We start from the raw sequence: 15029 nt of genomic DNA, 5'->3' as shown, positions 1-15029 counted from the left end.
GTGAGTTCGAGCCCCGCGTCAGGCTCTGGGCTGATGGCTCAGAGCCTGGAGCCTGTTTCCGATTCTGTGTCTCCCTCTCTCTCTGCCCCTCCCCTGTTCATGCTCTGTCTCTCTCTGTCCCAAAAATAAATAAACGTTGAAAAAAAAATTAAAAATAAAAAAAAGAAATAGTGTATTTTATATTATTTACTACAGGAATAGATAAGTAAATGTTATAAAATGCCAGTGGAATGAAAGACAGTAAATGAATTCATGATTTCTTCTTTTTATACTTTAATTAAAGAGTCCAAATATAAGTCTGTTAAATCCTGCTTATTTTTATTAAAGACTACCTTGTTTCCTAGGTTAACACAAAGCTTTAAAAAAGTCATTGGTACTATTGCGATGTAAATAGTTTTCCTTATTAAGAAGTATTACACGCAGGTAATCTAGAAGAAAACTAAATGAGACCAACAGAGTTCACTTTTTGTTGTTCAGAGTGTAAACGGAGATCTGGTCCATAAAGTTGGAATTGACCTTCCCTCCAGCAAGTACTTACTTGCCCAGCGAGGCTGTGAACAATGCAGCTGAGAGGGAGAGTGCATTTCACAGACCTCAACTCTTGGACTAGACAGTCACCCACCTAGCTTTGTGCTTCTAGGATCCACACAGAGTGAAACAGTTGATTCATCTAAATGACAGCTTCTAATGCAGATCTCCAGAGGAGAGTCAGAAGAACCTTAATGGAACCGTTCCTTGAATGGATCTCACACTAGGAAACCTAGCTCTCTTGAAAGGACAGGTAAATAACCTAACAGCAGAAGTGTGAAAGGAGATTTGAAGCAAGCTAGAAGCCAGTGGCAATTTCAGAACACCTTTAAAAATGACTGGCCTATCCTCTGAGCTCTCTAGAATGTATATACATCTGACAGGAAGGGAAAACAATGAGGAAAGTAGATTAAGGACTTCTTCACCATTCTCTCTGGTTTAACCATTAGAACCCACGTTTCCAAATTACAAATTCCTGGTTAACTAATCAACTATATATACATATAAAGAGAAAAGATGGCTCCTCTCTGCCTCCCACCCCAGTCTTGTCCCTAGACTGTCAGAGAGAATCATTTGTGCAAGGAGAGAGGAGGGAAGAAGGACCGAGGAGAGAGAGAAGGGTGGGAGACAGTACTACGCTTCCTGGCAGAGCTCTTAAAATGTGCCTGTCCACGAAGGGAAGGGGGAGAGAGAGGGAGGAAAAAAGGCCGGCATGTAGAAACAATTTAAAGTTGCCGATCACAAATTACCTTTTCAAAAAAAAATTACCATCTTCCAAAAACCCTGACTATGCCTTAACCTTTTTAAGTGGCCTAAATATTAGACAGTTATCCATTTGCTTTAACAGCACCCTTTGAAAAATGTAATGTCTCTGTAAACTGCAGACTCTTCAGCAGCTCACACACTGGTGTGAATTAGTTCCCAGTCAGCCGCCTTCTAACACCTACTGGAGATCATCACAGGGGTAGAACAATGATGGGCCATCATCTAGGAATGGCTCTTTATGCTTCCTGTACTTTACATAACTTAACTCGTAGAATCTTCTTAACAGAGGCTAAAGGATTATTAAGCCATCTTATATAAGGAAATCAAGCTCAGAAAGGAAGAGAAACTTCCCAAATCATATCTCTTGATAATAGATGGGGCTGGGATTTGAATCCTGTGGTCTGCTTCCCCAGGGAAGGACTGGAAAAGACCAACGCCCAGTCAGGCAGGTAGTGAACACAAAGAAGTTGTGCAAAGAGCAATCCTGGTGGTTTTCTAACTTGCCTGTGGCATCCCTTAGGCTCCACTGCGCCTTGAAGCCTGCCTGGCCTTTAGTCTCCAAGACCCAGAACTCAAGGTGCTACCTACCACAGCCGTTGGTGTAAGCTGCCTAGTTCCAAAGGACAAAACAGGCTTTTGTGGGCCAGCATAGGAACCATCCCACAATGTAGAACCTCATCTCTTCAAAGAGGAACGCTTTTGCACTGCTGATGTCAAGGCAAACTAGTGCAGCCACTCTGGAAAACAGTATGGAGGTGCCTCAAAACTTAAAAACAGAACCACCCTATGACCCAGCAATTGCACTACTAGGTATTTACCCAAAGGATACAAAAATACAGATTTGAAGGGGTACTTGCACCCCAAAGTTTATAGTAGTGCTATCGACAATAGTCAAAGTATGGAAAGAGCCCAAATGTCCATCAACTGATGAATGGATAAAGAAGATATGGTGTATATATAATGGAATATCCATGATCAAAAAGAATGAACTCTTGCCATTTGCAACAACAGAGATGGACCTAGAGGGTATTATGCTAAGCGAAATGAATCAGAGAAAGACAAATATCATATGATTTCACTCAAATGTGGAAGTTAAGAAACAAAACATATGAACACAGGGGAAGGGAAGGAAAAATAAGACAAAAACGTAGAGGGAGACAAACCATAAGAGACTCTGACATAGAACAAACTGAGGGTTGCTGGTGGGGTGCTGGGTGGGGGGTAAGAGCTAACTGGGCAATGGGCATTAAGGAGGGCACTTGTTGGGATGAGCACTGGGTGTTATATGTAAGTGATGAATCACTAAATTCTATTTCTGAAATCATTATTACACTGTATGTTAACTAACTTGGATTTAAATTAAAATCAACAACAACCACAAAAAATTACATTAAAAAAAAAAAGAACCTGATCTCTTCATAAAGTGGGAATCCTGTACAAGACAGCAAAGAGGAAAGTATATTCAGTGTCCCTAGAACAGGAGGTCAGTCACAACCCTGTATATTTATGAAAGGAATCTTGGGAATAAATATTCCCCTCTCTACCTTTTTTTTTTTTTTAAGTTTATTCATTTATCTGTCTATTTAAGTAATCTCTGCCCCTAATGTGAGCCTCACACTCATGACCCAGAGATCAGGAATCACCCGTTCTTCTCACTGAGCCAGCCAGGTGCCACCCCCAGTACCCTTTCAGACCAGTTTACAAAAACCCAGAAGACCACCTCAAAAGCCACCTCAAATCCTACGTAAATTACATGCATTCACTCTTCAACTTCTTTGCAGAATAGGGTAAAGTCTCAGGACAAACTGGAATGGGTGATTAAATCATTCTGTGGATGAAATGCTCTTAAAGTTCGTAATAACAAGTAGATGGGAAAGAATTCATGGAACAAGCAAGAAATATCTGCTTTTGTCTAATCAAGCTCCTTGCTAGTAGCACTTGTTATGTATTATGAGCCAACCCCATACATCACTATAGAGGACTGCCCATCCCAACACAGAATCACCAGTTACGACATTAAACTTCGTTAGGAACTAAAACAAGTTTTACTTGCTTATGTATAATTAATCCACAAAGAAAAACGTCTACTGCTGCATGGAACCAGTAACTTTGTCGACACAGTACTTACAAATTAGCAAGGTGAAAGCATTTACCCTAAAAGCAGGCACCTGTTAGGTGAGGGCTTAAAGAGCATTCTCTCACCACTGGGAGTTCTTTGTTCATGTAGGGGGGGAAAAATTTTCCTTGACTCTCTTAGGATCACTGGCTGGATCTGAAAACCAAACTGATGACGATAACAGGAGAAAAACACCAATTTTACTGAATTTGTGCATGTACAAGGAGGCCTTCATAAGAGAATAAAAAGGGGTGCCTGGGTGGCTCAGTCGGTTAAGCCTCTGACTCTTGGTTTTAGCTCAGGTCATGATCTATTGGTTTTTGGGTTCAAGTGCTGCATGGGGCTCCACAATGATGGTGCAGAGCAGCCTGCTTGGGATTCTCTCTCTGCCCCTCCCCTGATCACAAGCTTGCGCCCTCTCCCTCTCTCCCTCAAAAATAAATAAACTTAAAAAACAAAAAACAAAAAAACCCTAAGAAAATAAAGAAATAAAGAAGTGGCCAGAGCAGGAAGCTTTGATACCCTTTAGTCAAAGAAACAATACTTTGTGAAACACTGACAAGAAAAAGGGGTTTTGGCTAGGAGTAATGCAATTAGAGCTAGATAGTCCTCATTTTCCTTAACTAGATAGAAAGATAAGGGTTAGTTTAACAAGGTTTGTTGACAGATTCCTCTGGTGCCTCTCTGGGCTGATAAGAGTAGGTCTCCGGTAAAAGGAGAATTTATTTCCCACCTTTAGGCAGAAAAGGGAGAGCTTTTTCCATGTTTACTGCTTCTTAATTGCTTCCAGCTCAAAATAATTTCTAAGTCAAAGAGGCATATTTCTGGGTAACAATCTGGTTTCCTTTATCGGTTAGCAAATGGAGCATTTCCCTAGTTGTGAAGGTCTTCATGTGATGCAAAGAGTCCAATTCCTGGACAGTCTAGTGCTGAATCGCCAATGGAAACAATCTGAGAGCCCTGGTCTGCACTAATATCATCTCCATGCCTCTGTTCTTAGCTCTCCCAAATTTATTCATACAGGTTTGATCACTAGGTTAGTAATGAAGGGCTCAGCAAGAGAATCCTGCCTTTTCCTTCTTGTGTATCTTTATAAAGTTCAGCCCTCCAAACAGCTGGTACTCAAACACATTTCTGACAGAATAGCTTATGGTGTATATTACATTTCTGATTGCGTGTGATGAGAAATTGCGTTGATCTCTTGGTGACATCCTCCAACCGGAAGCATGTATGTTCTTAATTTGCCGGGGATCCACGGAATTCCCGAAATTGTGTGAAAATTTTGGGGGTGTTTTCATTTTTCTGGAGATAGAGTCAATAGCTTTTAATAGACTCTCAAGGAGGATAGTAAGGAAAATAAGGATAGTCCACACCATTATAATTAGTCTTGTAAAGAAAAATAAATAAATACAAAATCTAATAGGCCCTTAACTTATTAGCTGTGAGACCTATGGCAAGTCATGCGATCTCTCTAACATCTTACTTTCTTTTTTCTATAAAATGGGGATAATAATAGCAGCCATCTTAAATGGTATGTAAGGTAATTTGCTACTGAGGCCTATACAAAAGGGATAAAATACACTTTAAAATATCAAAAAATTAAAAAAATAGAAATGACTTCACTTAGAAAAGAGAACAGCTCAGAGAGAAGAGCTCTATTCTGGCAGCTCTTATTTTGGGAGGCATTTGCCTCTTCAAGAAAGGGCTACGGAGTGGCTGAAAGTCAGGATGTGCTTTTAACAGAATCAGAGAATATGAAGACAAGGACAGGAATCAGTGTCAAACAGGTAGGGAAGCGATGATGCTCCAGTCTCTTTGCTTTGGGACCTTCACGACCTACAACCTAATCGTAAGTGTGAATCTAAGTAGGCAAAACCACTCAGGGTAAAGCTCAGTTTTGAAGCATATCAATACCTAAAACTAAAGTGAGTTGGGTTTGCAATTGGCAGGAAAAAAAAAAAAATTCTCTCCTATATCATCTTCTATTTCAGATTACTTCTGCAAAGTAGAAGTACAATGTCCAGTACGTAATCAAAAGTAGCCAGGTACACAGGATGACATAACAGCATGAGCAAAAACCGGGAGAAACAAGAAACAACAGAACAAACCCACTTGGGCTCAAGATATTGGAGTGAACAGAGACTATAAAATAACTATGCTAGCCATGCTTAAGACAGATTTTTAAAAATGTTGAGTTTTGATATATAACTGGAATTTATAAAAATTAGTGAAATGGAAATTTTAGAATTGAAAAAGTTATTCAGAATGGGCAGGCTTAACAGACTAAATGTAGTTAAAGAGATCGAACATTAAAACACAGACCAAAAGAAAATAACCAAAGTGAAGCAAGTAAAAATCAGAAGGTAACAGACATAGAAGATACAATGAGAAGATCTGATATACATGTAATGGGTGTGCCAGAAAAGAAGACGAAGTGAATGAGGGAAAAGCAATATTTACAGCAACAGTGGATGCAAAGTTTACAAAACCATTGAAACAAGTCCTTTACACCAAGCAGGATTTTTAAAAATTCACAAATAGCTGGATCATAGTAAAAGCTCAGAAAACCAAAATCAAAGAGAAAACCTTAAAGGCAGCTGGAGAAAAAGACATGTTACTATTACCTACAAAGGAATAACAATTCAGAGTGACAGTTTACTCCTAAATAAATAAATAAATACATAGTCAACCAGAAGTAAGTAAATAAAATGGTAAATCTGAACACTATCTTAAACATGTAGAAAGAAAGTCAGAAGCAAATTAACATAGTAAATGGTAAATCAGACAATACCTTAACCTTGCTTACGAAAATATTACTGCCAACCATTCAAAACACAAACATCCTTCAGGAATGAAAGTAGGATGAAGACATTTTCAGACATAAAAAACAGAAAATTTCTCAGGAGCAGGGTCTCACTAAGAGAAACAGAAAAGGACTTTTTTCAGACAGTAGAAAAATGATTCCAGAAACGAACACAAAAATGGAAGAAGAAAGTACAAAACAACTGTAAACGTATGTGGAAATGTAACTGAATACAGACTTTTAAAAATAGTAGTAATTGGGGCACCTGGGTGGCTCAGTGGGTTAAGCATCAGACTCTTGATTTCCGCTCAGGTCATGACCTCATGACCTGAGTTGGGTTCCTGAGTTCGAGCCCCACATAGGGCTCTGCACTGACAGCTTGCTTGCAGTTCTCTGTCTCCCTCACTCTCTGCCCATCCCATGCTCATGCTCTTTCTCTCTCCCTCAAAAGTAAATAAACATTAAAAAATAATAATAAAAATAGTAGTAGTAGTAATAAAAATAGTAGTAATTATATGTTCTAGTGTTAAAATATATAAGGAATTAAAATATATTAAAACAATAGCATATAAGTTGGGGGTCAGGGGATAAATGGAGTTAAAGTACCCTTTTGTTACTGTGTTATCTGGGAAAAGATTAAAAGTACCAATTTAAAAAAATAAAATAAAATGAAAGTACCAATGAACAGTATACTTTGATAAATCAAGAATGCATTAAAATCTCCAGAGTAACCACTATAAGAATAGTGAAATGAATATAAAGCTTCTTCTAGCTAACAGAGGCTTAAAAATGTAATCATTAAAAAAAAAAAAAAAAATCCCATATCCTACCGAAAGGCAAGGAAGAAAAAATAGAGTAGAGGAAAAAAAAAAAAAGAAAAAAGAAAAAAAAGAAAGCACTTAATAAGATAGTAGAGTTAAACCCAAGTCACATGTACATTGACTAAATAATCCAATTAGGAGGCAAAAATTTTCAAGCAGGATTAGGGAAAAAAAATCAACTCTGTTATTTATAAAATGCACATCTAAAATATATACCACTGTATATCCTACAGACACTAAAATTATGGGAATATTATTCACAAATTTATGCCAACATATTTGAAAATCCTGATGAAAAAGATAAGTCCTAGAAATAGATTATAAAACTGACAATAAAAGAAAATTTTAAATTATTTGAATAGTTGTCATACCATTCAACAAACCCATGAATAAAGGTTCAAGGCTGGATTGCCTCACCAGAGAATGTTGCCAAACATGTCAGGATGAAATAATACTGCTATCACACAAACATCTGTAGAAAATTGAACAAAGTGAGCTCTCTCCAACATATTTTTTAAAAGTAGTATAATGGTGATACCAAATTTGACAAGAATGTTATGAAAAAGAAAAATTACAGGCCAATACTACCAATTCATAAGGATGCAAAATTCCTAAATAAAAGGTGAGCAAGTGACACTAATAAACACATAAAAAAGATAATATATCACAGCCAAGCTGGATTATTTTTATATATGCAAATTTGGTTAAGCACTTGGAAGTCAATTAATGTAAGTCACTACACTAACAGAATAAAAGAGAAAAATCATATGGTTGCCTCAACAGATGTAGGAAAGCATTTGAAAAAATTCATCATCCATATTTAGTTAAAAATTTTTGGCAAAAGAGAAATAAGAACTCCCTTAAAGTGAAAAAAAATTATCTACAAAACCACCATATGTTGAGTCTTTCTTCTGAGACCTGGAAAAAGAAGGGGACATGTACAATCAACACATTATTCAACACTATATAATTTGCCTGTACAAAAAAGGCTTAGAAAAGAATTGTAAAAGCATAAAAATTAGAAAAAAATAAAACTGTCAATATTCTTAGAGGATATGACTGTGTATGTGGAAAATGCAAAAGAATCTATAGATACATTACTATAATTCATTTCATAAGTTAGCTAAGTTCTGGATACAAGGTCAATATAAAACCACAACAACTATATTTCTAGAGGTCAACAAAAAAGAATTAGAAAATGAAATTTAAAATTTGTTTTTAATGCTTATTATTTATTTTTGAGAGAGAGAGAGAGACAGAGAGAGACAGAGCACAAGTGGGGGATGGGCAGAGAGAGAGGGAGGCACAGAATTCTAAGCAGACTCCAGGCTCCAAGTAAGTGGTCAGCACAGAGCCTGACGCAGGGCTCGAGCTCACAAACCATGAGATCCTGACCTGAGCCGAAGTTGGACACTTAACTGACTGAGTCACCCAGGCTCCCTTGAAAATGAAATTTTAAAAAGATACAATATACAATAGGTGAAAAAATATGAAATATCTACTAATAAATCTAATAAAATATGTGTAATCCCTCTACACAGAAAACTATGAAACATCATTGAGAGAAATTTTAAAGGACCTAAATAAATAGAAGAACATACCATGTTCATGGACCAGAAGACTTGATATTATAAAGATATTAATTTTGTCCAAAGTTATTGATAGACACAATGCAACTGCAATTGAAATCCCAACAGTTTAAATCTTTGTTGCTGTTGTTTTGTTTTGGTGGAACTTTAATAAGTTGATTCTAAGATGTTGTGTAAATGCAAAAGACAAAGATAGCCAAGAAACTCTTAAAAAATAAAAGGAACAAGATAAGAGTACTTGATCAAATGAATATAAACTCTTATTATAAAACTAAAGTGTGGTACTAGTGCAAGAATATTCTAGTAGACAAAAAGAATAGACTAGAGTGCCCAAGCAAATCAATTGTCACATGTGTGAGCATTGAGTCATGATCAATGTAGCTTTACAGAGCAGTGGAAACAGAATAGACTTACCAATAAATCATGCTGGGGCAACTGGATGTCCATACACATTTAAAAAAAATAAACCTTGACCACTATCTCACACAATATGCAAAAATTAATTCCCAGTGAATCGTAAATATAAATGTAGGGGTTAGGGGCACCTGGGTGACTCACTCGGTTAAGCGCCCAACTTTGGCTCAAGTCATGACCTCATGGTTCACAAGTTAGAGCCCTAAGACCAGCTCTGTGCTGACAACTGGGTGGCTCAGTTGGTTAAGCATCCGACTTCGGCTCAGGTCATGATCTCGCAGTCCAGGAGTTCGAGACCCGCATCAGGCTCTGTGCTGACAGCTCAGAGCCTGGAGCCTGTTTCAGATTCTGTGTCTCCCTCTCTCTCTGACCTTCCCCCATTCATGCTGTCTCTCCCTGTCTCAAAAATAAATAAACGTTAAAACGTTAAAAAACGTTAAAAAAAAATTAAAAAAAAAAAAAAAACTTCTTTGCCTGAGAACCTATGTATATTGCCTGGAATTGGGAAGAAAATAGCTTAATTAAAAAAAAAAAAAAAGCAGAGCGCTGGATGACTCAGTTAAGTGTCTGACTCTTGATTTCAGCTCAGGTCATGATCTCACCGTCATGAAATCAAGCCCAGCAGCTGACAGCATGGAGCCTGCTTGGGATTCTTCTTTCCCCGCTCTCTGCCCCTCCCCCACTGGTTCTCTCTCCCTCTCTCTCTCAAAATAAATAAGTAAACTTAAAAAAAAAAAAAAAAGCAAGTGTCTTCACTATGACCCATTATTTTTTATAGCTTTTGCACTACTATCTTACCAAGGACTGTGGACCACTGAGTACTCCTGGCCACCTCCTACTGAGCAAGTTTCCCCCTCATCATCCTATGACCATCATCCATTTAAGGACTGGACAATGGTGCACTGGCCCAGATAATGCACACTATATAATGGTCCTGAGATCCTCCAGAAAATTTCCGATAATTGATGCCCAACACTTGGTCTTCCCTCCCTCCTCACAGGCTAATTTTTTTCTTTCTTCAGTTCTCAGCTCAGGTGTCACTTCTTCAGGGAAACTTGCCTTGCTCCCATTTCCATCCTCTTTTTCTGAGTGGAGTGACCAACATCATGCTCCTTTCCTTTCGATGTTAGTACTGGTCATTCTCAGTCTGCCCCCACCTCCCAGATCCATCCCTGGGAGGCTGATCCCTTGGGACTAGATCACCAGGACATCCTATCCACCTGGCTTCTCTTGGGTTCTACTGATGAAAGGCAATGGCAGGAGCTGGCAGGGTAAGAGGAGAGAAATCAGGCATGTCCTTTCCACTTCCTTTTTGCTGTGCTCTGTGTTTCTGGGGAGGCTGCGTCTCCAGAGGCCCAAAGCTCCTCCTGCCTGGCTCCAGCTCATAAGGCTTCCAGGAACCTCATTCCTGCCGCCTAGGATGGTAACACCCCCCCACCACTGTGTCTTTCACTGGTTCTGGTAACCCTGCCCCCACCTTTCTAAGTTGTCTTTTCAAAAAACTCTTCATCTGAACTAGGTTTGATTCTGTTTTCTGCTGGGACCCTGTGGATTGGCAATTTTATATTAATTTTTATGATTATTTTATAAACACTTGTCTACTCCACAAGGCTGTGAGCTTCTTGACACTGGCACTTCAGGCACTACCAACAAATGTTTGTTAAATGATTTAGTACGTTAATGAATGCATGAAGGAACTCACATTAAGATCCAAATATACTATACATAGTACAAGGATTTCTAAAATGTCCCTGCTACCTTTAACGTGGTACCAATCTATCAGAGCAGACATTTTTCCTATGTTAGTTGAAAAGAGCCTTAGTTGGCAGTAATATTTTTACTCATGATGATAATCTCAATTATTCTTGCAGTAAGTGCAATAATGACAATTTTCCAATTAAAAAGATGTAACTTTCTTTCTGAAGTGAGTTATCAATAATGAGATTCCAAGCAGGCTATGGTTACTTATATCTCTAAGAGTCAGTAGGAACATAATAAAAATATTAACTAGGAAAAGAAGGTTCTGCGTCTCCGAATCTTTCATAATCTATTGCAAATGACTCTAGAAAATAAATACTACATAGTAGTTACACGGGATAGGACAGTTAGCCTCAGGTAGGAAATGTTCTTTGTTAATATAATAAGCCATCTACTTTATATTGTTGTTTTAGGTTTAAAAAAGGACAATCTGAGCTGATCCCAGTTTTAGATACGCAAGCTACATATTAGCGTATATAGTTAGACAACTTCTACAAAATGAACTGGAAAATTCTGACTCTAGGCCACTAATCAGAATTTCCAGAACAGGGTCTGGAGCTCTGCATATTGCCTTCTCTTTCATGGCAGAAAATGTATAGAAAAATCAGGTTAGCCATAGGCCATACCATATACTAGCAAGATCCTTCAAACCCATATATGCCATAAAATGTGCCACTTGAATTTTAATCTTGAGAAAACCAGCCTGTAAACTACAATCTCAACTAAATACGTACCACATCGAGAATTTTTAGTTCATAGCACGGCATTTTGAAAGCCACAATTTAGCCAGCATGCAAACTCCCAGAGGGTGATAGATTTTGGACTCTGAAGAGGTCAAGGTTCATCTCTTTTCTGCAATCTCTTTCCTGGTTAAACCTCTCCCTTCTATTTCTCCAACTAACTTCTTCACTGTAAAAAGTATCCCAGTTCTCTTCGTTCTAATCACCATGGGGAGGGGAAGGTCCAATTTCTCCAGTATGGTATGAGTTCAAGATTATTGGTCACCTCCCAGCAAGCAAACTCGTGAGTTAATAACGAAGACCTTTCTAATAGGGCACTACTTGGGATATTGGTCTGATTTTATAATCCCGAAATGATAAGGCATGGTTTCAGTAATAGTTACAGTATTAATAACACCTTGTGAGGGGGTTCGGGTAAGTGACTGAGTTAAACTAGTTAAAATGCAGTTACAGCGCTAATTCGTTTCACAATCAGGTAACTTGCTTTCTTAGGTCTTATTAGGTGCAACAACAACAACAACAATATCCTTTTTCCTTATTCATTCTCTTCAGTCATAACTAATCTAGGAAATGACCACACCAGTCTCTTACTGATTGCTTCCCTGAAAACAAAAGAGCATTTTATACCTGATCCTGCCATGATGAGTAAAGTGAATGAAGTCAAAATGAACCATCTTTTGCCTCTCTTGCCCATATATAAAACGATAATTTTTAAGGAGGGTGGGGAGGTAGGAAGAAGTGCTGCATTTAATTCATAAGGGCTGCTCCCCCCCCACCCTCCCCCACCTCCAATCTCATCAACATCACCCACCTAGGGGGCACCCGGTACTTGAAGGGCCCCATAGCCCTTATGAAGGGCTCTGACAGGGTCAGAGAAGAATCATCTCTTTCACAGACTGAAAAATCAGGACTCCTAAGGTCTTCCGCTCACCAAAGTGGGGCGGGTCGCCCGGCCCCGGGGGACCGGGCGGCGTCCCGGGGGACCGGGCGGCGTCCCGGGCGCCCGCAGCCTAGGGCCTCGGGCGGCGCCGCAGCGCTCCCGGCCCCTCCCGCAGGGACTGGCCGCCGGTCCTTACCCGCTAGTCCGCCGCCGCCGCCTCCATCGCCCGCGTGCCCCTTCCTCCGCTGCAGGATGAAGTAGGGGTTGGCCCTCTCCGTGATCCACAGCGCGTTGGCCAGCAGCACCTCTTCGGGGTTCACCCACATGTTCCCGGGCGCCGCGGGTGGACGCACAATGGGCCCGCGGGTCAGGTCCTGCACACACCGGCGCGCACAGGCGCGCACTCCCGGGCACACGCGCGCCCTCCCGCCCGCTAGGTGCGGCGGCGAAGAGCGACTTCACCAGGCGGCGGTCCGCGGAGGCCGGGCCACAACAAAGCCCCCGCGGGCGGCCGGGGAGGACGGCGAGGACGCGGGTGCGGCGAGCAGCATCCTCCCCGCGGCGGCGCCGCCCCCCGCGAGCCCGCGGCCGCAGACGCCCAGGCCCGCCGCCCCGCAGCCCGGCTCCGGCCCACGGCGACGCGAGGAGCGGGAGGAGGAGGAGGAGGAGGAGGAAGAGGAGCGGGAGGAGGAGGAAGTGGTGGCGCTCAGTCCCGGGATCCGGATCGGCGGCGGCGAGCAGGGCTGCGGGAGTCTGCAGCCGACACGGCCCCGCGGCGAGCGCCGAGCTGGGCTGGGGCGCGGCTGCTACAGCAGCACCTAGCCGAGCTCCAGATCTCCTCAGTCTCTAGCCGCTCCGCGCCCTCGAGGTCACCGCGCGGTAACGCTCCGCGTCGGGGCCACTCGCACCTGCGGCGAAGCCCCGCTTGCAGCTGGAAGGTCGCTCCGGACACTGCGAATGAATGACGCCAGCGCGGCTCACTTAGAGCGGGCCCGAGTGACACCAGTTTCCGCGGACGCGGGTCCTCCGCGGGCTCCGAGCGCTGAGCCCGGCTGCTGTGGCGGGCTTTGGGGGAACCTTCTGGGGACCGTGGGCCAAGCGCTCGGCCCCACGCCCATCTCAGCGGGGAGGACGCTGCCAGCCTCCGTGTGTGTGTGTGTGTGTGTGTGTGTGTGTGTGTGTGCGCGTGTGTGTGCGCGCGCGCTGTATGTTTATGGTTGACGCTCTGTGGGCTAGCGCCACCCCTCTTCCCAGGAAATAAGTGTTTCAAGGTTCCAGACTTGGAGCTAGATACCGGGTCGGAAGTGGACGCAGCCAATGGTTGTCCGTGTTTTTGTTTCCTGCATCCCAGGGCAAGTCATGCGCTAAACTTGTCACCGCCTGTAACCCCTCCCCCTCCCCATTGCATTGTAATTAAAGTGGCCCAGCTAAGTGCATTACATCACTTCTTTCCTTGACCTGTGGGGCATGAGCAGTAGCGAAGTTGGAAGCAGCCCAAGAGCTTAGGCCAACTAATTCACACTACAGCCGTTCCTATTTCAGGCATTTGGAGCTCCGAGGACCAGGAATGCCAGAATTCACGGATATATTCACATTTAATAGATGGAATAAAAAAAATTTTTTTTTAATCATTGAATTCAGAGACACAACAAAGACCAGCTTAACCGACTGAGCCACCCAGACGCCCCCCCAACCCCAACAAAGACACGCTTTATCGCTAGATGGTTTTTGCATTCCCCCAATACTTCAAGACCTGTGATCACAGCCCATCTACCTATATATCTGGTGACCTTTTTTCACTCTTTTTTACACCTAGGAGATCTGCAGATAGCTAGTTTAGCAAAAAGAGGCTCTACTTCCTAGATGATGGGAATTTACCAAAGCTCTGCTTTGTTGTGGAAGTTGGACAGTCCTAGACTTATTCTTTTCCAAGTGAGCAAAGCATTCAGATAAGACTTTCTTGTGTGGACTTGAGCTTTTTTGCTTATGTAGCTCTCATCTGTACTGCTGAATTCCTTCAAATGGCAAAGTGAATGTATCCCAGCCATTTTAACACAGGCCGCCTCTGTGCTGTTGGTTTCCTCCCCAGTGAACTCTGATGGAATGGAAGTGTCTCTTTACCTTATCACATCGCCTGATCTTCTGCCTCTTCAGGAAACATACCAGACCTCTAGGTATTTGTGGAAACTTCACATATTTAACAGAGACTCGAAAATCTCACTTGGTATCTTTGGCCATAGCACATCACCTTTACTAGTAGAATCAATTGCAAGTCAAACACAATAAACATTAAGACTGCAAATCATACATATGCAAAAGTTTAATAATATATTTATATAACTTCTAATGTTTTGAAGTGCTTCCATAAAAATTCCTTCATTTTGTGTAATTAGCATTTTTTAAAAGTCTAAGTGCCTTCATATTGTCTTTTAGAATGTCGTCATCATACTGCTCAAAGTTGTGACTTGATAGCTCTACCCTAACCCTAACCCTAGCTTAGCATTCTGTATTGATAGGTACCAAAGTGCTATTTACTTATGATTCATGGGTTCATTCACTCACTCATTCATTCGACATGTAGTTATTGAATGCCTACTATACTGTAGGCCCTGGGG

The 15029-nt window shown here is 41.4% G+C and overlaps 1 protein-coding gene across 4 annotated transcripts in view; it reads right to left on the bottom strand.

Annotated features, from left to right (window-relative positions):
- TBC1D9 (TBC1 domain family member 9) overlaps positions 1-13674 on the bottom strand; it is a 114433-nt gene extending 100759 nt beyond the window's left edge. For all 4 annotated transcript variants that reach the window (XM_047855435.1, XM_047855437.1, XM_047855436.1 and 1 more), the window contains exon 1: positions 12611-13674. In XM_047855435.1, the coding sequence (XP_047711391.1) occupies positions 12611-12740 (130 nt within the window). In that variant the 5' untranslated portion in view covers positions 12741-13674. The remainder of the gene's footprint in view (positions 1-12610) is intronic.
- Positions 13675-15029: the final 1355 nt, after the last annotated feature.

This window comes from Prionailurus viverrinus, chromosome B1 (assembly GCF_022837055.1).
Source record: "Prionailurus viverrinus isolate Anna chromosome B1, UM_Priviv_1.0, whole genome shotgun sequence".
NCBI lineage: Eukaryota > Metazoa > Chordata > Mammalia > Carnivora > Felidae > Prionailurus > Prionailurus viverrinus.
Note: the sequence above shows the minus strand (reverse complement) of the source record. Positions and strands in the feature narration are given on the sequence as shown.